This window comes from Amblyraja radiata, chromosome 1, assembly GCF_010909765.2.
Source record: "Amblyraja radiata isolate CabotCenter1 chromosome 1, sAmbRad1.1.pri, whole genome shotgun sequence".
NCBI lineage: Eukaryota > Metazoa > Chordata > Chondrichthyes > Rajiformes > Rajidae > Amblyraja > Amblyraja radiata.
Genome location: NC_045956.1, coordinates 177,543,773 through 177,570,810, shown reverse-complemented (window position 1 = coordinate 177,570,810; position 27,038 = coordinate 177,543,773). Strand labels below are relative to the sequence as shown.

At 46.1% G+C, this 27,038-nt stretch overlaps 1 protein-coding gene across 1 annotated transcript in view; it reads right to left on the bottom strand.

Annotated features, from left to right (window-relative positions):
* slc4a11 (solute carrier family 4 member 11) overlaps positions 1–27,038 on the bottom strand; it is a 133,719-nt gene that overhangs the window by 48,748 nt on the left and 57,933 nt on the right. The window contains 4 exon segments of the mRNA XM_033035592.1: positions 3,634–3,840; positions 12,534–12,657; positions 17,528–17,609; positions 24,871–25,108. Coding sequence (XP_032891483.1) covers positions 3,634–3,840; positions 12,534–12,657; positions 17,528–17,609; positions 24,871–25,108 — 651 coding nt within the window.

Below are 27,038 nucleotides of genomic sequence, written 5' to 3'. Positions count from 1 at the left end.
TGCTGGCCTATTTATTCTCCATTCATAATTCAGTTTCAATTTGAGATGCTGAACTGCTAACTACCTCATTGTTGACCCCCAAACTATCTTTGATCGGACTTTACTGGCTTGCACTATACATTATTTCCTTATCATGTAATTGTACATTATTTCCTTATCATGTAATTGACAATAAACTAAACTGATACTAAACTGAGCTAAAGACAACCATTGGAACGAAGATAGACAGAAAAAGCTGGAGCAACTCAGCGGGACAGGCAGCGTCTCTGGAGAGAAGGAATGGGTGATGTTTCGGGACGAGACCTTTCTTCAGGCTCTGAAGAACCTCTTCAGTCTGAAGGAGGGTCTCGACCCGAAACGTCACCCATTCCTTCTCTCCAGAGACGCTGCCTGTCCCGCTGAGTTGCTCCAGCTTTTTCTGTCTATCTTCGGTTTCGACCAGCGTCTGCAGTTCCTTCCTGCACGTTGGAAGTAAGAAGGTCATTTGGAGTCAGCTGCACCACTTAGGTTTGATCCGGTCCAAGACATTCAAAGAAGTATATAAAAACCTGTTTCTTCTTAGTGACTCTTTGAAAGAGCTTCACAAGGGGAAATAAAAGGACGCGATCATGGTTTGATCAATGGGAAAATGTAGCTTCACTCTACCATCAGTAATGCCGATAGAGTCATAACCTCATCCATGGGGACAACAAGTCATTCCAACTTCCCTCCACAAGAATGTTTCTTCTCCTGCCACCAGTTTGAAGAAGATTCCCAACCCGAAACATCACATGTCCATGTTCTCCAGCGATGCTGCCTGACCCGCTGAGTTACTCCAGCAAAACGAGTCTTCGCTCCGCGGATGCTGCCTGACCCGCTGAGTTACTCCAGCACTTTGTGTTTATTTTCTTTTTACTGCATCTGCGGTTCTTTGTGCCTGCATTCAATCCAACTAGAGGGGAGTCTGTGGAGTTCATTGCCACAGATGGCGGTGGAGGCCAAGCCTTTGGGTATTTTTAAAGTGGAGATTTGATTAGTAAACGTGTCCAAGGTTATCAGGAGAAGGTAGGAGAACGCAGTTGAGAAGGAAAGGTTTGGCTTTGGCTAACATTCCAGTACTAACAAAAATTCATAAGTTCGTAAGTTCTAGGAACAGAATTAGGCCATTCAAGTCTACTCCACCATTCAATCATGGCTGATCTATCTTTCCCTCTCAACCCCATCCTCCTTCCTTCTCCACACAACCCCTGACACCCGTACTAATCAAGAAACTGTCCATCTTCACCTTAAAAAATATCCATCGACTTGGCTGCCACAGCTTTCTGTGGCAATGCATTCTACAAATTCGCCACTAAGGCAATTCCTCCTCATCTTTCTAAACATACGTCCTTTTATTCTGAGACTATGGCCTCTGGTCCTAGACTCTTCCATTGGTTGAAACATCCTCTCCACATCCACTCTATCCAGCACTTTCACTATCCAATAGGTATGACATGATTGAATGGCAGGGTGAACCCGATGGGCAGAATGTTCCAATGCCGCCTGACCCAGCCAAATGACTCGAGCAAGATTCGAGCATCTTTAGTTCTTCGTCTCTCCAGCTCTAAGGGCCGAGTGGCCTACTTCTGCTCCTCTGATTTATGTACTTAACTTAGGAGGTTATGGGGGGAATGGCAGGAGAATGTGGATGAGATGGAAAGATAGGTCAACCATGATTGAATGGCAGAGTAGAATAGATGGGCCGAATGGCCTAATTCTACTCGTATGGCTCAGGTCACGGTGGCGCAGCAGTAGAGTTGCTGCCTTACAGCGAATGCAGCACCAGGAGACCCGGGTTCGATCCCGACTACGGATGCTGTCTGTACGGAGTTTGTACGTTCTCCCCGTGATCTGCACGGGTTTTCTCCGAGATCTTCGGTTTCGTCCCACACTCCAAAGACGTACAGGTTTGTAGGTTAATTGGCTTGGTAAATGTAAAAATTGTCCCTAGTGGGTGTAGGATAGTGTTAATGTGCGGGGATTGCTGGTCGGCGCAGACATGGTGGGCCGAAGGGCCTGTTTCCGCGCTGTATCTCCCAACTAATATCAAGATACTTCACAATGCATGCAAATTGAAGGTGGTGTCGCTGGTAGATAGGGTGGTCAAAAAACCTCAGAGTATTGCGTATAGATGTTGGGAGGTCATGTTGCAGTTATATATGTTGGCTCTGACATCGGGAGGGGAATGGGCAGTGCAGGGGTGAGACCACACCTGGAGTATTGCGTACAGTTTTGGTCTCCAAATCTGAGGAAGGACATTATTGCCATAGAGGGAGTGCAGAGAAGGTTCACCAGACTGATTCCTGGGATGTCAGGACTGTCTTATGAAGAAAGACTGGATAGACTTGGTTTATACTCTCTAGAATTTAGGAGATTGAGAGGGGATCTTATAGAAACTTACAAAATTCTTAAGGGGTTGGACAGGCTAGATGCAGGAAGATTGCTCCCGATGTTGGGGAAGTCCAGGACAAGGGGTCACAGCTTAAGGATAAGGGGGAAATCCTTTAAAACCGAGATGAGAAGAACTTTTTTCACACAGAGAGCGGTGAATCTCTGGAACTCCCTGCCACAGAGGGTAGTCGAGGCCAGTTCATTGGCTATATTTAAGAGGGAGTTAGATGTGGCCCTTGTGGCTAAGGGGATCAGAGGGTATTGAGAGGGCAGGTACGGGATACTGAGTTGGATGATCAGCCATGATCATATTGAATGGCGGTGCAGGCTCGAAGGGCCGAATGGCCTACTCCTGCACCTAATTTCTATGTTTCTATGTTTCTATAAGTTTTTTTGCCTTCCATCACAGCGAGGAGGAGATGCGCTGTGATGGATGTCTGTGTAAATTGTGTTGTGTCTTGGGTCTTTTTTTTCATGTGTGTATGACTGCAGAAACAACATTTCATTTGAGCCTCTATGAGGTTCAAGTGACAAATAAATTGTATTGTGTATTTAGAGTATTGTGTTCAGTTCTGACCACCATGTTATAGGAATGATGTTGTCATGCTGGAAAGGGTGCAGTGGAGATTTACGAGGATGTTGCCAGGCCGTGCTACTGTGCAGTCTAATGAGCCATAATTTGTTAAGGTGCATAGAAAGGAGAGGGGGGAATGGGTTTTATAGGACTGCCTCCCTAGCTTGGAGCTGGCATGGATCCAATGGGCCGAATGGCCACCTCCTCTAGTAGTTTTAAAGGTACTTGAGGGCCTGAGCTCTAGGGAACAGGCTGGGACTCTATTCCTTGGAACGCAGGAGATGAGGGGTGATCTTAGAGAGGTGAACAAAATCATGGGCGGAATAGATCAGTAGATGCACAGAGTCTCTTGCTCAGAATGGTTGAATCGAGGACGAGAGAACATAGGTTTAAGGTGATGGGGAAAAGATTTAATAGAAATCTGAGCGGTAACTTTTTCCACACAAAGCATGGTGGGTGTATGAAACAAGCTGCCAGAGGAGATACTTGAGGCGTCGACTATCGCAACGTTTTGGAGACAGTTAGGCAGTTATACAGGTTTGGAGGGATATGGGCCAAATGCAGGCAGGTGAGACCAATGTAATTGGAACAGGTTGGATGGTGTGGGCAAGTTGAGCTGAAGGGCCTGTTTCCACGCTGTATTCTGGTACCTTAGAACATTTATCTTGCTCCTTTTCCTTCGACTCTTCTTTCTTGCTGGGTTCCCTGTGGATCACCGTTAGAAGGTGCCGCTGAAGAAGTAGGGTCTCTTTGAACTCCTCCTTTGTCTTGGCTTCGGAGAGCTTCTGGCGGAAGTTCATGTCGGCAAACATGGTGGCAAAGGTCCTGCCGACTTCGATGGCGGTCTTCGTGCTTTTCTGTCGTGGGGAACGGAGAGAGAATAATCAATGAGAATAATCAATTAGAATGATCAAGAGCCATCTGAAAAAAACTGCAAGGGGGGACTTCCTAGCAGTGGAATCATTCACCTACTCAATGGAATAATAGAAATTATGAGAGGCATAGACATGGTAGATATCCTATGTCCAGGTTAAGCAAAGACTTTCACTGTGACTTGCCACATGTGACAATAAAGTATTCATTCATTCATTCAGAACCTTTTTCCCAGGAAGAAAATGTAAAAAATTCAAAGGTTATATGTTTGCCTCGCCTATACAATAGAACTTTATTTATCCCAGGAGGGAAATTATTCTGCCAACAGTCATAAAACACAACAAGATACATTAAATTAAAGTGACGAGTGGTAAGGATTGGGGATGTGCAAAGATTGGTGGGGGGGGGGGGGGGGGGGAAGAGAAGTCACTCCAGCCCACGACAGAAGTGGGGAGGAGTTGTAGAGTTTGATAGCTACAGGGAAAAAGGATCTCCTGTGGCGTTCTGTGCTGCATTTTGGTGGGACCAGTCTGTTGCTGAAGATGTTCCTCAGGCTGACCAAGTGTGTCATGGAGGGGGTGAGCTGTATTGTCCAGGATGCTCTGCAGTTTGAGGAGCATCCTCCCCTCCAAGTCCACCTCCCATGCATCTCTGAACAACGATCATTGTTAAAGTAAGAAGTGTGGCTGACGGAGTAGAGATTTGAAAGAGTGGAGCGATTGTAATGCGTAACTGCAGATCCACTTCTGTGACCAGCACGCAAAGAGTCGCCAGGGTTGGGCGCCATCTTGAAGTTAAAAAAAATACTAGATGACGTAGGTTTAAGGTGAGAGGTGCAGAGTTAAAAAAGAGATGTTTAGTTTAATTTAATAATACAGCGTGGAAACCAGCCCTTCGGTCCGCGCCAACCAGCGATCACCCCGTAAACTAGTTATTTTCTACACACTAGGAAAAATTTACAATTTTTACCCAATTCGCAGTTCGCCTACTGCCACAACAGGTCCACGGATAATGCCATCGCCCTGGCCCCACACTCATCCCTAGAACACCGGGAGACACCTACGTCACTCCTATTCATAGACTACAGCTCTGCCTTTAATACAATTACACCATCCAAGCTTATCACCAAACTCGCAGGACTTGGTGTCAGCACTCATCTCTGCAACTGGATTCTCGACTTCCTGACCAACAGACCCCAATCAGTGAGGATAGGGGACAAATCATCCTCTACGATAACCCTCAACATTGGTGCTCCTCAAGGCTGCGTTTTCAGCCCCCTTCTTTACTCCTTGTTCACCCACGACTACGCAGCCATTGACAAATCTAATTCACTTTACAAATTTGCAGACAGCACCACCATTGTGGGATATCAAATAATGATGAGACGGAGTACAGGGAGGAGATCGAGAACCTCGTGCCCTGGTGTCGAGACAACAACCTGTCTATCAATGTCAGCAAGACGGTGCACTGACCTCAGTCCGCATTGATGGTTCCGGTCGAAAACGTCAAATTCTTAGGAGTCAATATCACCAACAACTTCTCCGAGACCACCCATATTGAAGCAATGACCAGGAAAGCACACCAACGCCTCCACTTCCTTACAAGGCCGAGGAAGTTCAGCATGCCCACCATACCTTTCTATGGTGCATCTCACCAACATCTACAGATGCACCATAGAAAGCATTTTATCGGGATGCACGCAGCTTGGTTTGGGAACAGCTGCATCCAAGACCGCAATAAATTGCATGGAATTGCACAGACCATCGCACAAACCAAACTCCGGTCTATTGACTTCATTTATATGTCACGCTGCCTCGGCAATGCCAGCAACATAATCAAGGATGAGTCGCACCCTGGCCACTCCCTCTTCTCCCCTCTTCTATCAGCAAAAGTGTGAAAACGCACACCTCCAGATTTGGTGAGTTTCTTCCCAGCTGTTATCAGGCAACTGAATCGTAACCAGAGAGCAGTGCTGGACGACTATCTACCTCATTGGTGACCCCTGGACTATCCTTGATTGGAATTTGCTGGCTTTACCTTACACTAAACGTTATTCCCTTATCATGTATCTATACACTGTGAATGGATCGATTGTAATCATGTATTGTCTTTCTGCTGACTGGATAGCACGCGACAAACGCTTCTCACGGTACCTCGGTACACGTGACAATAAACTAAACTGAAACTGAGGACTGAGGATTGTCCGCCGTGACCACGTGGGTTTTCATCCCACACTCTAAAGATGTACAGGTTTGTAGGTTAATTTGGCTTCTGGAATTGTAAATTGTCGCTAGTGTGTAGGATAGTGTTGGCATGTGGGTGATCACTGGTTGGTGGTGACTCGATGGGCCGAAGGGCCTGTTTCCACGCGGTATCGCTAAAGTCTAAACTCAGTCAGAAAACAAATTCTTGTGCGAAATCGCTGCTAGTTCACTCGCAGCAGGCAGTGAAGAAAGCGAATGGTATGTTAGCATTCATAGCAAAAGGATTTGAGTATAAGAGCAGGGAGGTTCTACTGCAGTTGTACAGGGTCTTGGTGAGACCACACCTGGAGTATTGCGTACAGTTTTGGTCTCCTAATCTGAGGAAAGACATTCTTGCCATAGAGGGAGTACAGAGAAGGTTCACCAGACTGATTCCTGGGATGTCAGGACTTTCATATGAAGAAAGACTGGATGGACTTGGCTTGTACTCGCTGGAATTTAGAAGATTGAGGGGGGATCTTATAGAAACTTACAAAATTCTTAAGGGGTTGGACAGGTTAGATGCAGGAAGATTGTTCCCGATGTTGGAGAAGTACAGGACAAGGGGTCACAGTTTAACGATAAAGGGGAAATCCTTTAGGACCGAGATGAGAATAACATTTTTCACACAGAGAGTGGTGAATCTCTGGAATTCTCTGCCACAGAAGGCAGTTGAGGCCAGTTCATTGGCTATATTTAAGAGGGAGTTAGATGTGGCCCTTGTGGCTAAAGGGATCTGGGGGTATGGAGAGAAGGCAGGTACAGGATACTGAGTTGGATGATCAGCCATGATCATATTGAATGGCGGTGCAGGCTCGAAGGGCCAAATGGCCTACTCCTGCACCTATTTTCTATGTTTCTATGTTTCTAGTTCACTCCTGTCTCAATAGAAACCTCCCATCCTTAAGCAATCTGGACAAAATGCTGCACAAATTCCACCAACATGATAGATTGTTAATGGATAGAGGCTGGAGGTGGTTAGGGATGGGCAATAAATGCCAGCAATGTGAATACTCTGGAAGCAAATGAATGAAATGGATTGAAATAAAAAACTTAATGAGCAACTTCCTGCTATTAAAAGTAAGCTCTAGACACATTGTGCTAGTTAGCAAAACCAATGGTGAGTAATATTGGCAGGGATTACGACTGGCAACTGAACTGGAACAGATAGTTTCGCTGCCCAATGAATAAGGTTAAAAATATTCATTTTAATGTTTGGAGGCAATGGCCAGAATTGGTAGAAATCAAGAGCAGACATTGAAGAGAGTGAATCAGCAGTGGAACAGCATTCATTTGCTTTTCTTGTAAGGCCTCAAGACATACGAGCAGAATTAGGCCATTCGGCCCATCAAGTTTACTCTGCCATTCCACCATGGAACCTACGTATGTTTCCCCCTCAACCCCATTCTCCTGGCTTCTCCCCATAACCTTGGGTTAACATACAATGAACATTTGTCGGCACTGGGCCTGTACTCGCTGGAGTTTAGAAGGTATGAAGGGGGGCCTCAGAGAAACTTACCGAATAGTGAAAGGCCTGGATACAGTAGATGTGGAGAAGATATTTCCACTAGTGGGAGAGTCTAGCACCAGGGGCCATAGCTTCAGAATAAAAGGACGTACCTTTAAAAAGGAGATGAGGCAGAATTTCTTTAGTCAGAGGGTGGTGAATCTGTGGAATTCATTGCCACAGAAGGCTGTGGAGGCCAAGTCAACAGATATTTGTTTAAGGGGGGATTCTTGGTTCTTGGTTTCTTGGTCCTCCAAAATATTCCAAATGGAATTTAAACTGGAGGTGGTGGAGGGAGGACCTAAGCCAGAGAGGGTTATTGGGAAGAAAGAGCTACTTTAAATTTAGTTGCATCTGGTGGGGTAACTATATTCTTGATTGCTACGGGTGTCAGGGATTTTGGAGTTACTTCAACGCTCTGTGTCTTTGTCTGGTGGGATTGAACCCGTGATGCATTACACACTTTGAACAACAGAGGTGTCAAGGAGACAATAAGCAATGTGGCAGGGTGTTGATGTATCCACCAAAGGGATTAGAAGGCCTTAGCTATAAGGAGAGGTTGGGTAAACTTGGATTGTATTCTGTGGAGCGTCCGAGGCTTAAGGGGAGCCCTGATAGAAATATTTTAAATTATGAGGCATAGATTAGGTAGAGAGTCAGGACCTTTTATTTTTCAGGGTTTAAATGTCAAAGACTAGAGGGTATGGCTTTAAGGTGAAAGATGCAAAGTTTAAAGGAGATGTGCGGGGCATTTTTTTTTTTTTACACAGTGACGAGTGCCTGAATCGCACATTATAATAATAATAATAATAAATGTCTTTATTTATATAGCACATTTTTAGTCAACTTGCATTGACCCCAAAGTGCTTCACACAATTACTTCCATACAGACAGGCAAAGGTGGGTGAAGTGTCTTGCCCAAGGACACAACGACAGTATGCACTCCAAGCGGGATTCGAACCAGCTACCTTCCGGTTGCCAGCCGAACACTTAGCCCATTGTGCCATCTGTCGATTATAAAAGCAGATATGATGGTGATGTTCAAGAGGCTTTTAGATTGGTACACGAATGCTGAGGGCGGCATGGTGGCACAGCAGTAGAGTTGCTGCCTCACATCGCCAGAGACCCGGGTTTGTTCCTGACCACGGATGCAGTCTGTACGGAGTTTGTGCAGTCTCCCCATGACCTGTGTGGGTTTTCTCCGGTTTCCTCCCACACTCCAAAGACTAACATGTTTGAAGCCTAATTGGCCTGGTAAAATTGTAAATGGCCCTAGTGCGTGTTGGATCGTGCTAGTGTGCGGGGATCGCTGGTCGCCACGTACTCGGTGAGCAGAGGGGCCTGTTTCCGCCTAGTTGCTCTAAACTACATTAAACTCTGTAACGTCCCCTTTGCTCTACCTAATGCATTTGAGTGTGCCATGATTGTATTTATGTAAAATATTATGTGATCTGACTCGACAGCACGCAAAACAAAGCTTTTCACTGTACCACAGCACAGGTGACAATAATAAATTCAAACCCAATTCTAAACATGGATATTCAGGGACTGTTGAATCAATCTGACGAAGGGTGCTGGCCCAAAACATCGTTTGGCCATTTCCTCCACAGATGTGTAGGAAGGAACTGCACGTGCTGGTTTACACTGAAGATGGACATAAAATGCTAGAGTAACTCAGCGGGACAGGCAGCAGCATCTCTGGAGAACAGGAATGAATGGGTGACGTTTAGGGTCGAGACCCTTCTTCACACTCCACAAATGAATTCCTCCAGGATTTGTGTTTAGCTCAGGATTCTAGCATCTGCAGTTCCTTGCTTCCCTTCTTTAGATGATATGCTGTTATCTTATTAGAAAGAATGGAATATAGTGCATTCAAACACAAGAGGGGGTAATAGCTGGAACAGGGCATTACCTGCAACCAGACACGTTAATGCTAAACACCTTTGTTCAGTCCGCCTGGACCTACTTGATATCCCGGTTGCTAAACACTTTAATTCCCCTTCCCATTCCCACACTGACCTTGCTGTTCTATGCCTCCTCCATTGTCAGAGTTAGGCTAAACGCAAATTAGACGAACAGCATCTCATATATCGCTTGGGCAGCTTACAACACAGTGGTATAAATCGTAATTTCTCCAACTTCAAGTAACCCCGGCATTCCCTCTCTCTCCATTCCTCCCCCACCCAAGTCGTGCAAGCTTCCCGTTCTCACCGAGCTACAGCTAACAATGGTCTGTTTCCTTTATCATCTTCACTTTTTTGCATATCTTTCATTCATTTCATTATGGGTGGGCGGTTTTGCAGATAGTGAAGATGGTTGTGAACGATTGCAGCAGGATCTGGATCGATTGGCCAGGTGGGCGGTGGAATGGTTGATGGAATTTAATACAGAGAAATGTGAGCTGTTGCATTTTGGGACGTCGAACAAGGGCAGGACCTACACAGTAAATGGCAGGCCTCTGGGCAGTGTTGTAGAGCAGAGGGATCCAGGATTACAGGTGCATGGTTCCTTGAAGGTCGAGTCGCAGGTAGATAATGTGGTCAAAAAGGCTTTTGGCACATTGGCCTCATCAGCCAGAGTATTGAGTACAGAAGTTGGGAGATCATGTTGCAGTTGTATAAGATGTTGGTGAGACTGCATTTAGAATAGTGTGTTCAGTTCTGGGCACCATGTTATAGGAAAGATATTAGAAAAAATAGGTGCAGGAGTAGGCCATTCGAGCCTGCACCGTCATTCAATATGATCATGGCTGACATATTGTCAAGCTTGAAATGGTTCGGAGAAGATTTACGAGGATGTTGCTAGGACTGGAGGTTGTGAGCTATAGGGAGAGGTTGAGTAGGCTGGGTCTCTATTCTGTGGAGCGCAGGAGGATGAGGTGTGATCTTATAGTGATGTATAAAATCATGAGGAATAGATCGGGTAGATGCACAGAGTCTCTTGCCCAGAGTAGGGGCATCGAGGACCAGAGGACATAGGTTCAAGGTGAAGGGGACATCCGAGGGGTAACTTTTTCACACTAAGGGCGGTGGGTGTATGGAACAAGCTACCAGAGGAGGTAGTTGTGACTGGGACTATCCCAACGTTTAAGAAACAGTTAGACAGGTACATGGATAGGACAGGTTTGGAGGGATATGGACCAAGCGCAGGAAGGTGGAACCTATGTAGCTGGGACATGTTGGTCGGTTTGGGCAAGTTGGGCCAAAGGGCCTGTTTCCACACTGTTTCACTCTATGGCTAGTGTAGCTGGGACATGTTGGTCGGTTTGGGCAAGTTGGGCCGAAGGGCCTGTTTCCACACTGTATCACTCTATGGCTAGTGTAGCTGGGACATGTTGGTCGGTTTGGGCAAGTTGGGCCAAAGGGCCTGTTTCCACACTGTTTCACTCTATGACTCTATTTGTTCTATATCTCTCTACATCACCGTCTATATCTCGTTTCCATTTCATAGAAATATAAATGCAGGAATAGGCCATTCGGCCCTTCGAGCCAGCACCGCCATTCAATATGATCATAGCTGATCATTCAAAATCAGTCCTCCATTGCTGTTTTCTCCCCATATCCCTTGACTCCATTAGCCCTAAGAGCTCTCTCTTGAAAACATCCACTACAAGTTCCCAAAGCAAAATTATACCAGAACCTGCCATCTCTTGTGTCAAACTAAATTATCATCAAAGATCATCTTTGGCACAAAAGGAAATGTTAATAAGTTCTTGGAGCAGAATTAGGCCATTCGGCCCATTATGTCTGCTCCGCCATTCAATCATGGCTGATCTATCTCCCCCTCTGAAACACATTCTCCTGCCTTCTCCCCATAAACCCTGACACCTGTACTAATCAAGAATCTATCTCTCTCTGTCAAGAATCTATCTCTGACCTATCTCTGAATCCATGTTCCTGTGACTTTCTGAAGAAGGGTCTTGACCCGAAACGTCACCCATGCCTTCTCTCCAGAGATGCTGCCTGTCCTGCTGAGTTACTCCAGCACTTTGTGTCTATCTTCTCTGTATCGTTGAAAATAGGATGATGTTTATTATTGTCATGTGCACTGAGGTACAGTGGAAAGCTTTGTTTTGCATGCTATGCAAAAAAATCAGATACACTAAACATAGATATAATCAGTTCATACAAGTACAATAGATAGATCAAAGGGTGCAGAGTATAGTTCTCAGCATTGTAGCGCATCAGTTCCATTGACAAAGTCCAATGTCTGAAATGAGGTAGAGATAGATGAAAAATTGGACAGTACCCTAGATTATGAAAGTCTGATAAAGAAGGGAAGAGGCTGTTTCCAAGTCTGGTGATAAAACAAACATAATCAAGACCAGTCATGCCCACTTCTCCTCCCTCCCATTAGGGCAAATCGCTAGATTCAGGGACAGTTTCTTCCCAGCTGTTATAAGGCAACTGAATCATCCTCTCACTAACTAGAGACCTCCCATCTACCTCATTGGAGACCTTTGAACGATCTTTAATCGGACTTTACTGGGCTTTTACTTGCACTAAACGTTATTCCTTTTATCATGTATCTGTACACTGTGAGCAGCTTGATTTTAATCATGTAAAGTCTGGATAGCATGCAACAAAAAAGCTCTTCACAGTACCTCAGTGAGCATTTGCTGGCACTGGGCCTGTACTTGCTGGAGTTTAGACGGATGAGGGACCTCATTAAAACTTACTAAATAGTGAAAAGCCTGGGTAGAGTGGATGTGGAGATGACTTTTCCACGAGTGGGAGAGAGTCTAGGATATAAGCCATACCTCAGAATTAAAGAACGTATCTTTAGAAATGCAATGAGAAGGAATTTATTTCGTCAGAGTGGTGAATCTGTGTGATTCATTGCCACTGAAGGCTGTGGAGGCCAAGTCAATGATTATTTTTATGGTGGAGTGTGCCAGATTCTTGATTAAGTTGTTTTAAGTTATTACCATTCTGGCCGGCACCAGGATCAGGATGATGTAGCGAACTTCACAGCAATTCTCACCCCAGTTCTGAGGCCTGTCGAGTCGACATATACACACGTGCCGTTCCTGGAGTGTTACAATGGTGCACCTAGAGTGGGAAGTAAAACAACAACATTTTAATTGCGAAAATATATAGGTAAGCATTTTGTCAGAAACGGTTATTCATGACAAAATGGTCCAAAGATACTTCATACTATTAAATACTCCAAAGACGTACAGGTTTGTAGGATAACTGGCTCGGTATAAATGTAAAAATTGCCCCTAGTGTGTGTAGGGTTGTTTTAGAGTGTGTCGGTCACTGGTCGGCACGGACTCGGTGGGCCGAAGGGCCTGTTCCTCTAAACTATAACAAACTAAACTAAATTGCCACTGTGCCACCCAATTGATTCCTCAACCCTGGGTAAAAGACATTGTGCATTTACCCCATCTATTCCATTCATCGTCAACTAAGGTAGCTCTTGTTAATCTCTTGTGATTAAGGCCAGCTAAGGAAGTTTGCTTACCTCTGCATAACTCAGGTTGGGGGTTTAGTTTAGTTTAGTTTAGGGATACAGCAGGGAAACACACACTGGGGACAATTTACACTTTTACCAAGCCAATTAGCCTACGGACCTGTACGTCTTTGGAGCGTGGAAGGAAACCGGAGATCCCGGAAAAAATGTATAATCTTTACCGCAACCAATTAACCTAAAAACCTGTAGGTCATTAGAGTGTGGGGGGGGGGGGAACAGGAGCACCCGGAGAAAACCCATGCGGTCACGGGAAGAACGTACAAACTCCGTACAGACAGCATCCGTAGTCAGGATTGAACCCGGGTCTCCGGCAACAACTCTACCGCTGCGCCACCATGCCACCCTTGCTGGGACCAGTGAATGAGGCATTTTGGTGCGTGTGGCCTGTTTACGTGCTGTAAAACTCAATGACTCTAACCTGAGGGGCAACTTTGTTCACACAGAGAGTGGTGGGTGTATGGAACGAGCTGCCAGAGGAGGTAGTTAAGGCAGGTACAATAACAACACTTAAAAGACACTTGAACATATTCATGGAAAGGTTCAGAGGGATATGGGACTAGGATAGAGATGGGGCATCTTGGCCGGCATGGACAAGTTGGGCTGAAGGGCCTGTTTCCATGCTGTACGACTCTAAGACAAAAAAGCTAAAAACTTTCTGGTCTTATTTTGGGGAGTGGGGTTAGGAACTCTGTTTTTTTAACCAAAGCAGACTTTGAGGTTTTGTTAAGAAAAGAGAGAATATGCCAAACAGATGGTTGTGCTTAATGCCTACATTGTTCCTGAAAAACAAAATCTAAATGTAAAAAATATTTACCTAATAAGTGTATCCATATGTGAAGCAACAGCACTAGAATAGCACTGGAATAGCCATCAAAGCCTTGGGCAGAGACAAGAAACTGCACCTCAGGGTACACATTACCACAGAGCCAATAATCAGAGCTGGATGAACAAGACCAAGTTAGGAATCTTGAGTTGTCTCATGATATTAAATGAAACATCTCAATCAGCCTAAGCATATCATCTGCAAATTGCAGAGAAAAAAAGTGCAAAGTGGTAATTCAGCCAGTCAGGTAGCATCTCTTGAGGGTATGTTCTCCTGAGATGCTGACTGACCCCGAGTTACTCCAGCGCTTTGGGTTTTCATTTTGCAAACTAGATTCTGCAGTTCCTCAAGTCTAGAATTTACAGGGCTGTGGATGTAGCCCAGTCCATTACATAGACCAGACTCCCGAACATCAGCTCCATCTATATAGACTATAGAGACACAGCGCGGAAACAGGCCTGTCAGCCCACTGAGTCTGACTGACCAGCGATCACCCCTTACACTAGCACTATGATACACACCAAAGACAATTTACAATTTCACCAAAGCCAATTAATCTACAAACCTGTATGTGTTTGGAGTGTAGGAGAGGAGGTGCCCCTTTGGGCACTGCTAACTCCTAGGAACTAACTCCTATAGCTGATCAGTCAAAAGTGAAGATGGTTGTGAACAATTGCAGCAGGATCTGGATCGAATGGCCAGGTGGGCGGAGTAATAGTTGATGGAATTTAATACAGAGAAGTGTGAGATGTTGCATTTCGCGACGTCGAACAAGGGCAGGACCTACACAGTAAATGGTAGGCCTCTGGGTAGTGTTGTAGAGCAGAGGGATCCAGGAATGCAGGTGCATGTTTCCTTGAAGGTCAAGCCACAGGTAGATAAGGTGGTCAAAAAGGCTTTTGGCACATTGGCCTTCATCGGTCAGAGTATTGAGTATAGAAGTTGGGAGGTCATGCTGCAGTTGTATAAGACATTGGTGAGACCGCATTTAGAATATTGTGTTCAGTTCTGGGCACCACGTTATAGGAAGGATATTGTCAAGCTTGAAAGGGTTCAGAAAAGATTTACGAAGATGTTGCCAGGACTAGAGGTGGTTGTGAACTATAGGGAGAGGTTGAGTAGGCTGGGTTAAATTCCAAGGAGCACAGGAGGATGAGGGAAGACCTTATAGAGGTATACAAAATCATGAGAGGAATAGATCGGGTAGACACACAGAGTCTCTTGCCCAGAGTAGGAGAATCGAGGACCAGACGACATAGGTTTAAGGTGAAGGGGAAAAGGTTTAATAGGAATCTAAGGGGTAACTTTTTCACACAAAGGATGGTGAATGTATGGAACAAGCTGCCAGAGGAGGTAGTTGAGGCGGGGACAATCGCAACATTTAAGAAACAGTTAGATGGGTGCATGGATCAGCCATGATCATATTGAATGGCGGTGCAGGCTCGAAGGGCCGAATGGCCTGCACCTAATTTCTATGTTTCTATGTCTATGTTTCTATAGGACAGGTTTGGAGGGATATGGGCCAAACACAGGCAGGTGGGACGAGTGTAGCTGGGACATGTTGGCTATTGTGGGCAAGTTGGGCTGTAGAGACAGGAAGAGACAATGCAAAGCATCTGTTGAATTGAATGAAGAATCTGCTTTGAATAATGGCTATGAACGCTGCCTATACATCCCAGGAGTATTCCGTCAACAATGAAATAAATCGGTGTCGTACCAGTAGAGTTGCTGCCTTACAGCACCAGAGCCCCGGGTTTGATCCTGACTACGGGTGCTGCCTGTAAGGAGTTTGAATGTTCTCCCCGTGACCCGCGTGGGTTTTCTCCGGGATCTTCAGTTTCCTCCCACACTCCAAAGACGTGCAGGTTTGTAGGTTAACTGACTTGGTATTAATGTAAATTGTATGGGATTGTGTTATTGTGCGGGGATCGCTGGTCAGTGATACGGTGGGCCAAAGGGCCTGTTTCCGGGCTGTGTCTCTAAACTAATCTAAAACATGATAGGAAACCAGTGAAGTCAAACGCAAGGGAGATCTGAGAGTGGGTTTTCCCCGCCCAGGTTCCAAGCAACTGATGTCTCTGATTCCACTCTGATTTAATAGGTCAGAATCAATAACCTAACCTGCTCCAGATGAAGTGGTCAAACTCCACAACTCCATTGGAGCCAGGCTCATTCAGGAAAGACATTTAAAAAGAAACACCTTTCCCAGGCTTATCACTGCCTAATGGGTAGAACATTGAACTTTACAAGGCACCAAGTCCTGCAGTAACCCATCGGGTCAGGCAGCATCTATGGAGAACATGGATAGGTGACGTTTCGGGTCGGGACGTACAGGTTCGCAGGTCAATTGACATCTTTAGTTTGGTTTAGTTTAGTTTTAGAGATACAGGGTGGAAACCGGCCCTTCAGCCCACGAGTCCATGCTGACCAGTGATCCCCCCCACATTAACATTATCCTATACACACTAGGGACAATTTACAACTTTACCAAGCCAATTAGTCTACACACCTGTAAGTTATTGGAGTGTGGGAGGAAATTGGAACACCTGGAGATCTGTAAATTATAAATTGTCCCTAGTGTGTAGGATAATGTGACCAGATGGCTGGTTCTTGTCCTCGGTCCTCGAAAATATTCCAAATGGAATTTAAACTGGAGGTGGTGGAGGGAGAACTTAAGCCAGAAAGGGTTTTTGGGAAGAAAGAGCTACCTTAAATTTAGTTGCATCTGGTTGGGTAACCATAGTAGGGTGGAGACTACTCCATGCTTTAATTGTGCGGGGGAAGAACGAATTGCTGTACACATCTGTCTTGGTAGCTGGAATCTCAAATTGGATCGAATGCCCTCGTCTGCTCCTAATTGGTTTGGGTTTGGTGTAGGACTTGTAATCTATGTCGAGCTGACCATTTAACATTTTGTAAAAAACAGGTCAAACGGTGAACTTCACGTCTGTCTTGGAGAGGGTTCCACCCCAGTGAATTCAGAAGTTTGGTAACACTCGCTTCTCACTCATAGGTGTTAGTAACTGGTCAGCATGGACTCAGTGAGCCGAAGGGCCTGTTTCCTTGCTGTATCTCTAAAGTCTAAAGTAAAGTCTAAAGTTGCTGCCTGACCTGCTGAGTTACTCCAGCACTACATATTTGGTACATCATGCATCGGCAGTTCCTCGTGCCTGCATTGAACTTTAATCTTGATTCTCCTTCTGACCCAAGCAACTACGGTGGGCATCTGATCCCAGGGTGGCACAGCGGTAGAGTTGCTGCATGACAGCCCTTACAGAGCCAGAGACCCAGGGTTCGATCCCGACCACAGGCACTGTCTGTACGCAGTTTGTACGTTCTCCCCGTGACCTGCGTGGGTTTTCACCGAGATCTTTAGTTTCCTCGCACACTCTAAAGACGTACAGATCTGTGGGTTAATTGGCTTGGTGTAAATGCAAAATTGCCCCTGGAGTGCTAGTTTCAGCACTGTCGTTGCGAGGATAGTGTTAATGTGCGGGGAGCGCAGGTCGGTGCGGACTCAGTGGGCCGAAGGACCTGTTTCCGTGCTGTATCTCTAAAGTAAAACTAAATTTAAAAAAAACAATGGTGACAACCAATGCACCAAACTCTCCAGGGACACTTACAGAAGACAGAGCCAGGATTGCTGATACTGAACGCCAGTGGTCGTAGCAGAAACTCCTTGAATGGTATTTGACAGGAGGTGTACTGGAAGGGAAAAAAAAAAAATTTGAAATTATTTTCACAGCACAACACATCATAAAGCTCCACAGATCTGGCAGTTTCCCCTGCATATCCTGTTATATCATTGAGTCATATAACCTGGGAACAAACAGGCCCTTCAGCCCAACACGTCCATGCTGACCAAGATGCCCCACCTTCCTGTGTTTGGCCCACATCTCTCTAAACCTTTCCTATCCTTGGAGCTAGAGTCAGAGTCAGCATGGAGACAGGCCCTTTGGTCCAACTTGTCCATGGTGACCCAGATGCCCCATTTACACTTGTCATACCTGCCTGGGCTTGGCCCATCTCCTTCTAAACCTTGTGTAGGAAGGAACTGCAGAAGCTGGTTTAAACCGAAGATAGACACAAAATTCTGGAGTAACTTAGCGGGGCAGGCAGCGTCTCTGGAGAGAAGGAATGGGTGACGTTTCGGGTAGAGACCCTTCTTCAGACTGAGTAATCTGAATCCGATCAGTCTGAAGAAGGGTCTCTCGATCCAAAAGGTCACCCATTTCTTCTCTCCAGAGATGCTGCCTGTCCCGCTGAGTCTGCCTTCTACACCTTTACTAGCTGTGTAATGTACCTATCAAAATGTTCTTTAAATGTTGCCATATTTCCTGCCTAAACTACCTCCTTGGCAGCTCATTCCATATACCAACTACGCTCTCAAAAAAGTTCCTATAAAATCTTTCACTCATCTTAAATCTTTTCCCCTGGTTCTTCATTCCCCTACTCTGGGTAAAAGACTGTGCATTCAGCCCATCTATTCCCCTCATGATCTTGTACACCTTTGTGATCACCCCTCAGCTTCAAGCGCTCCAATGAATAAAGTCTTAAGGGCCTGTCCCACTTGGCGATTTTTTCGGCGACTGCCGGCATCATCGACTGACGTATCAGGTCACCAAAAAAGTCGTGGCGTGACGCAACGTGATGGCGTATGACGAGCGGTGCTTTTTCAAGTGTCGCAACATTTTTTTTGTCGCCGCCGGATTTTGAAATGTTCAAAATCTTTTGGCGACCCTGATATGACGCCGGCAGTCGCCGAAAAATTTGCCGTGGGACAGGCCCTTTAGCCTGCCCCACTTCTCCCCATAGTTCAGCCCCTCGAGTCCTGGAAACTTCCCCATGAAACTTCTCTGCACTCTTTCCAGCTTTGATGGCATCCTTGGAGCTTCAGTACCATGAACTGTTAGCACTGGCCAGATCTCACGAGGAAGAATGTCGATCCCCAAAGCAGCTTGACCTTGTGCCCTTCGCACCCAGTTAAAAAATTGTCCTTTGATGTTTTGAGGAAACGAGGAAACAATCTGCAACAGAATGAACTGACAATCCAATAAAAAGCTTTTCATCAATCAAAAAGTAATGTTTAGTTTAGTTCAGAGATACAGCGTGGAAACAGGTCGTCGACCAGCGATCCCCGTACATTAACACTATTCTACAGCCACTAGGGACATTTTTAACATTTACAACCAGCCAATTAACCTACAAACACGTATGTCTGGAGTGTGGGAGAAAACCGAAGATCTCGGAGAAATCCCACGCAGGTCACGGGGGGCACGTACAAACTCCGTACAGTCAGCACCCATAGTCGGGATCGAACCCGGGGTCTCCGGCGCTGCATTCGCTGTGAGGCAGCAACTCTACCGCTGCACCACCGTGACTGCCCTCCAAATGGCATTTGGAGAAGGGGAACAGCGGGCCGGAAAGAAACCGCAGATGCTGGTTTAAACCGAAGATAGACACAAAAAGCTGGAGTAACTCAGCGGGACAAGCAGCATCTGTGCAAAAAAGGAAAGGTGATGTTTCGGGTCGAGACCCTTCTTCAGAGGGAGTCAGGGGAAAGGGAAACAAGAGATATAGATGACAATATGGAGGGAAAAGATGGGGCTGGCCGTTTCAGTTCCTAGGAGTTTAGGGCGTTAGAGTTGCTGCCTGACAGCGCTTGCAGCACCAGAGACCCGAGTTCGATCCCGACTACTGGTGCTGTTTGTACAGAGTTTGTTCGTTCTCCCCTTGACCTCATGGGTTTTCTCCAAGATCTTCGGTTTCCTCCCACTCTCCAAAGACGTACAGGAATGTAGGTTAATTGGCTTGGTATAAGTGTAAATTGTCCCTAGTGTGTGTAGCACAGTATTGATGGGTGGGGATCGCTGGTCGGTACGGACTCGGTGGGCCGAAGGGCCTGTTTCCGCACTATATCTCTAAACTAAACTAAAAACTAAACTAAAGTTAGCGGTGCCCAAATTGACTTCCATATTTCCTAGTCCGTAGAAGAGTCTGAAGAAGGATCACGTCCTGAAACGTCACCTAGTCCTTTTACTCCAGAGATGCTGCCTGACCCGCTGAGGTACTCCAGCACTTTGTGTCTATCTTTCATGTTTCCTACATTTGGCACTCGAGAAGTATTTCATCAGCTGAAAAATAAATAAGCAAGCTTAGAAATCACCTCACACACCTCCTGATTCAGGGACAATTCCTTACCCAGCTGTAATCAGGCAACTGAGCCGTCTTCTCACTAACTAGAGAGTGGCCCTGACCGCCAATCTACCCCTCATTGGAGACCTACGAACTGCCTTTAAATTGGACTTTACCTTGCACTAAACATTATTCCCTTCATCCTGTATCTGTACACTGTAGGCGGCTTGATTGTAATCACGTATTGTCTTTTCGCTAACTGGAAAACACGCCACAAAAAAGTTTTTCACTGGACCTCGGTATACATGACAATAAACTACGTGGAGCTGGCACAAAATTAGATGCTGTTCAGCTGGAAAGAGTGCAGAGAAGATTTACAAGGATGTTGCCAGGACACAAGGGCCTGAGCTATAGGGCGCGGTTAGGCAGGCTAGGACTTTATTCCTTGGATGGCAGGAGACCGAGGGGTGATCTTATAGAGATATATACGATCATGAAGGGAATAGATCGCGTGATGCAAAGTGTCTTTTACCCAGAGTTGGGGAATCGAGAATCAGAGGACATGGGTTTAAGATGAAAGGGGAAAGATTTAATAGGAACTCAATAGGAATTGTGTTTCCACACCATGGGGGGCGGGTGTATGGAATGAGCTGCCTGAAAAAGTAGTTGAGGCAAGTACTATAACATTTGAAAGACATTTGGACAGGTACACGGACAGGAAAGATTTAGAGGGATATGGGCCAAACGTGGGCAAATAGGCCAGCATAGATGGGCATATTGGTTGGCATAGGCAAGTTGGGCCAAAGGGCCTGTTTCCCTGATGTATAACTCTATAACAGTAAACCCCACCGCCCTTAGGAGGCAAGGAATTCCAACTATACACAATCCTCAAAATAAATTCCTCTTCAGTTTAATCTTAAACCGGTAACCCTTGATATGAATGTACACCTCCTAGTTCTAAATTCCACATGTGTCAAACCCCCTTGGAATCTCAAAGAGTCATAGAGTGATACAGTGTAGAAACAGGCCCTTCGACCCAACTTGCCCACATTGGCCAACATGTCCCAGCTACACTAGTCCCACCTGCCTGCATTTGGCCCATATCCCCCTAAACCTGTCCTATCCACCTACCTGAGGCCAGTTTATTGGCTATATTTAAGAGGGAGTTAGTTGTGGCCCTTGTGGCTAAAGGGATCAGGGGGTATGGAGAGAAGGCAGGTACAGGATACTGAGTTGGATGATCAGCCATGATCATATTGAATGGCGGTGCAGGCTCGAAGGACCGAATGGCCTACTCCAGCACCTATTTTCTATGTTTCTATGTTTTACCTGTCTAAATGTTTCACAAACACTGCAAAAGTACCTGCCTCAACTACCTCTTCCGGCAGCTCGTTACATACATCCACCACCCTTTGCGTGAAAAAGTTACCCCTCAGGTTCCTGTTAAATCTTTCCCCCTCATCTTAAACTGAATCATCCTACCACAACCAGAGAGCAGTGCTGAACTCCTATCTACCTCTTTGATGTCCCTCGGACTATCCTTAATCGGATTTTGTTGGCTTCACCTAGCACTAAATCTTATTCCCTTATCATGTATCTATACACTGAAAATGGCTCGATTGTATCATTTAGTGTCTTTCTCCTCACTGGTTGGCACGCAACAAAAGCTTTTCACAGTACCTCGGTACTCGGGACAATAAACTAAACTAAACTGAAAACCTTTGCCCACTGTTTCTCGATTCCCCTACTCTTGGCTTAAGTAGTTCAATTTCATTTCTTGTTCTTCTAAACTCCAAGGAGCACAGACCCAATCTTTCATCCAAAGTTACCACCATCACCACAAGCATCAACCTTGCCAATGTGCTCTCAACTGTGCCAACTCAAATATTTTGTTCTTTCAATAAGGAGACTAAAACTGCTGACAATACTTCAGATGTGGTCTCAATGCCCTCCAGCAACATGTCCTTACTTGTACTCTGTCCCATTTGTTCATAACTTCATAAGTGATAGGAGCAGAATTAGGCCATTCGGCCCATCCAGTCTACTCTGCCATTCAATCATGGCTGATATATCTTTCCCTCTCAACCCCATTCTCCTGCCTTCTCCCCATAACCCTGACACCCTGATTCTAATCAAGAATCTATCTGCCTTAAAAATATAGAAACATAGAAACATAGAAAAATAAGTGCAGGAGGAGGCCATTCGGCCCTTCGAGCCTGCACCGCCATTCAATATGATCATGGCTGATCATCCAACTCAGTATCCTGTACCTGCCTTCTCTCCATACCACATGATCCCTTTAGCCACAAGGGCCACATCTAACTCCCTCTTAAATATAGCCAATGAACTGGCCTCAACTACCTTCTGTGGCAGAGAATTCCACAGATTCACCACTCTCTGTGTAAAAAATGTTTTTCTCATCTCAGTCCTAAAAGATTTCCCTTTATCCTTAAACTGTGACCCCTTGTTCTGGACTTCCCCAACATCGGGAACAATCTTCCTGCATCTAGCCTGTTCAACCCCTTAAGAATTTTGTAAGTTTCTATAAGATCCCCCCTCAATCTTCTAAATTCTAGCGAGTACAAGCCGAGTCTATCCAGTCTTTCTTTATATGAAAGTCCTGACATCCCAGGAATCAGTCTGGTGAACCTTCACTGTACTCCCTCTATGGCAAGAATATCCACTGACTCGGCCTCCACAGCCTTCTGTGGCTATGAATTCCACAGGTTCACCAGCATCTGACTGAAGAAATTCCTCCTCATCTCCTTCCTAAAGGAACAATCTTTATTTCTCAGACTCTGGTCGCTGGTCCGAAGTTAGTGGAAGCATCTTCTCCACATCCAAAGAAGACTGACGTCCCATTCTGCTTCCTAACTGCTCACTGTCCTACAGAGTGACCCATTTCATTTACAATAAGATAGACACAAAACGCTGGAGTAACTCGGCGGTACAGGCAGCAGCTCTGGAGAGAAAGAATGGGTGACGTTTCGGGTCGTGACCCTTCTTCGGACTGACCGCAAGGTCACCCATTCCTTTTCTCCAGAGATGCTGCCTGTCCCGCTGAGTTACCACAGCTTTTTGTGTCTATCTCCGGTTTAAACCAGCATCTGCAGTCCCTTCTTACACATTTCATTCACAATAACATTCTGTCCATGACGAAGAGGTACGATTCATAAAGTTGCCTATCCTTGTTCTCCATCATTCAGTCCCGGACTTCCCACCATTAAATTCATCACACTTCACGCTGCCTCCGAACAGCAGCCAACATAGTGAAAGACTCAAGGGTGGCATAGTGGCGCAGCAGGTAGAGCTGCTGCCTCACAGCACCAGAGATCAGAGTTTGATCCTGACTATGGGTACTGTCTGTGTGGAGTTTGACCGTTCTCCCTGTGGCCACGTGGGTTTTCTCTAGGTGCTCCAATAACCTCCCACATTCTAAAGGCATGCACGATTTGTAGGATGATTGGTTTCTGTTAATTGTCCCTCGTGTGTAGAAGACAAAAGTGGGATGACCTCAAACTCATGCACAGGTGATCGATGGTGAAAGCAGACTCGGTGGGCAAAAGGGCCCATTTCCACGCTGCATCTCTAAACATGCCACCCAGGTCATTCCTCCTTCTCCCTGTTCCCGTTGGGCAAAAGTTACAGAGGCTTGAAATCGCGCACTACCAGACTCAGGAACAGATTCTTCCCCTCCGTTATCAGTCCTCCATAAGCTAGGGCCTTGTCCAATTCACTTCTACCCCTTTGCAAATATGGACTTTGTCAATGGAACTGTTTTGCTACAATGCTGATAATTCTGCACTCTTTTACCCTTGGAATGGAGGTGAGGAGAAATGTCTTTGGTCCGAAGGGTGAATGTATGGAATTCATGCTATGGAGACATGGATGTGGATATTTTTAATGTGGAGATGGACAGATTTTTGATTAGTACAGATGTCAGGGGTTATGGGGAGAAGGCAGGAGAAAGGGGTTGATAAAAAAAAATAGATCAGCCATGATTGAATGGTGGACTCTGATGGGCCAAATGGCCTAATGCTGCTCCATGAATTATGAGAATATTGTTCCCTGCATTGTACACCATCAGTCGTATAGATAAAGCCCAATGTCCACAGGGGAGTAGAGATGAATCGGACAGTACCCTAACTAGTGGAAGAAGCATGATTAAAGAGGTGACGATGCTGTTCCTGTGTCTGGTGGATGTGAGCAGGGAGAAAGGGGAATGACCAAGGTCAGACAAGCTTTTAATTATGTTTGTTGCTTTTGTGAGGCAGTGTGAACCAAAGATATTCGAGCGCTCTCTCTTTGATCTTTGGTGACAGAGTCACAGGTCTGAGGTGACAGAGTCACAGGTCTGAGGTCTGGTCTTTTGTGATGAAGTGTGAAATTTAGTTTAGCTTAGACATACAGCGTGGAAAAAGGCCATTTAGCCCACCCTGAGTGCGCACCAACCAACGATCCCCGAACACTAACACTATCCCACACACACTAGGGACAATTTTACCAAAGCCATTTGGCCTAGAAACCCGTACGTCATTGGAGTGTTGGAAGAAACCTACACAACGAGAGGCAATTTACGTGACCGATTAACTTGCAAACCTACAAGTCTTTGGGATGCGGACGGAAACTGGAGCACCCGGGGAAAACCCACGCGGTCACAGGGAGGAGGTGCAAACTCCACACAGGCAGCACCCGAGATCAGAATCAAACCCGGGTCTCTGGCGCTGTGAGGCATCAACTCGACCCTGGGCCACCTTCGATAGAGTAAGGGTTGCAACAAGAGTCTTTGTTGAGAGGCAACGCTTCACACGGTGCAAGCAAGCGCAATTACCATTGCCACTGCCCTCCCGAAACGTGCTGCAATCAGTGAATAAGCTGCCCATGACCTCGTCCAAGTTGGAAATGGGCTCCGTGTTCTCGGACTCCTTGGCGATGTGCTTGACCATCTCCCGCAGAACATCATCCAGGGACAGGGCCGACACGTCCAGCAGGATTCCCGCCCCAGCCAGGAATCTGTCCAGGTCCCTGTGCGCGCGCACCTCTTCCTCAAAGTTCTTCAACTTCAGGTACTGCGAGAATAAAAACAGAACATGGACGCTCAGCCGAAAAGCCGTCAAAAAGCCGTAAGCCATTTAGAACGGAGATGAGGAAACACTTTTTCACCGAGAGTTGTGAGTCTGTGGAATTCTCTGCCTCGGAGGGCGGCGGAGGCCGGTTCTCTGGATACTTTCAAGAGAGAGCTAGATAGGGCTCTTAAAGATAGTGGAGTCAGGGGATATGGGGAGAAGGCAGGAACGGGGTACTGATTGGGGCCCTGATCACATAGAATGGCGGTGCTGGCTCGAAGGGCTGAATGGCCTACTCCTGCACCTATTGTCTATTGAATCCGCGTTAGAACATAGAATAGTATGGCGCCACAATGGTAGCGTTGCTGCCTCACAGCGCCAGAGATCCAGGTTTGATCCCGACTACGGGTGCTGTCTGTATGGAGTTTGTACCCTGCACACTAACACTATCCTCCACACTGGGGACGATTTATAATCTTCACCGAAGCCGATTAACCTACACATCTGTAGGTCGTTAGAGTGTGGGGGGGAAACAGGAGCAGCCGGAGAAAGCCCACGCAGGTCACGGGGAGAAGGTACAAACTCCGTACACACAGCACCCGTAGTCAGGATTGAACCCGAGTCTCTGGCGCTGTGAGGCAGCAACTCCACTGCTGTGCGACCGCGCCGACCATTTTCTTTACATTTTCTGATCCTTCATTTTGCCAAATTCAGCTCCGGTTTAGTTTCTTAATAATCGTTACCATAATTTCTGATCTCTGTTGACAACAGCAGATGGAACACATGTGGACGAGACGACTAAACGCAATTGTTATATATCGAAGGCCGCCACAGGGCGGCACAGTGGTAAAGCTGCTGCCTTACAGCGCCAGAGACCCGGGTTCAATCCTGACTACGGCTGCTGTGTGTACAGTTTGTACGTTCTCCCCATGACCTGCGTGGGCTTTCTCCGAGATCTTCGGTTTCCTCCCACACTCCAAATACGTATGTACAGGTTTGTCGGTTAATTGGCTTGGTATAAATGTAAATTGTCCCAAGTGATGTGTCGGATAGTGTTAATGTGCGGGGATCACTGGTCGGTGCGGACTCGGTGGGCCAAACGGGCCAGTTTCCATCCTATATCTCTTAAAATCAAACTCAGGCAGCTGTGCGCAAGATGCTGTCTTCCCCCCTGTCGCAGAGCCACCAGCAATGGTTCTGGACGTTTATCCCAGCATGGAGCACAGGATCTGGGCTTCAAGTTCAAAAGAATGTCACACGCCTGTCCAAACCTCAAACACTAACTGTGCCAACAGCTAGGGGTTCAGGAATCAGGGGAGAGGACATTGCTTGAGGACAATTGGCAAAGAGAAGGGGATGGGGGTGTGGGGGAAGAAGAAAACAGGGTGATTGCTTCCTTGCAGTGTGCGAGGATTAGTTTAGTTTACTATTGTCACTTGAACCGAGGTACAGTGAAAAGCTTTTATGTTGCGCGCTATCCCGTCTGTGGAAAGACAATAATAATAATGGATGGGATTTATATAGCGCCTTTCTAATACTCAAGGCGCTTTACATCGCATTATTCATTCACTCCTCAGTCACACTCGGTGGTGGTAAGCTACTTCTGTAGCCACAGCTGCCCTGTGTGTGTGTGTGAATGTGTGTGAATGTGTGTGAGTGATTGGTGGTGGTCGGAGGGGCCGTGGGCGCAGATTGGCAGCCACGCTTCCGTCAGTCTGCCCCAGGGCAGCTGTGGCTACAGAAGTAGCTTACCACCACCGAGTGTGACTGAGGAGTGAATGAATAATGCGATGTAAAGCGCCTTGAGTATTAGAAAGGCGCTATATAAATCCCATCCATTATTATTATTATGATTACAATCAAGGCATCCACAGTGTATGGGATAACGTTTAGTGCACGATGAAGTTCAGTAAAGTCTGATCAAAGATAGTCC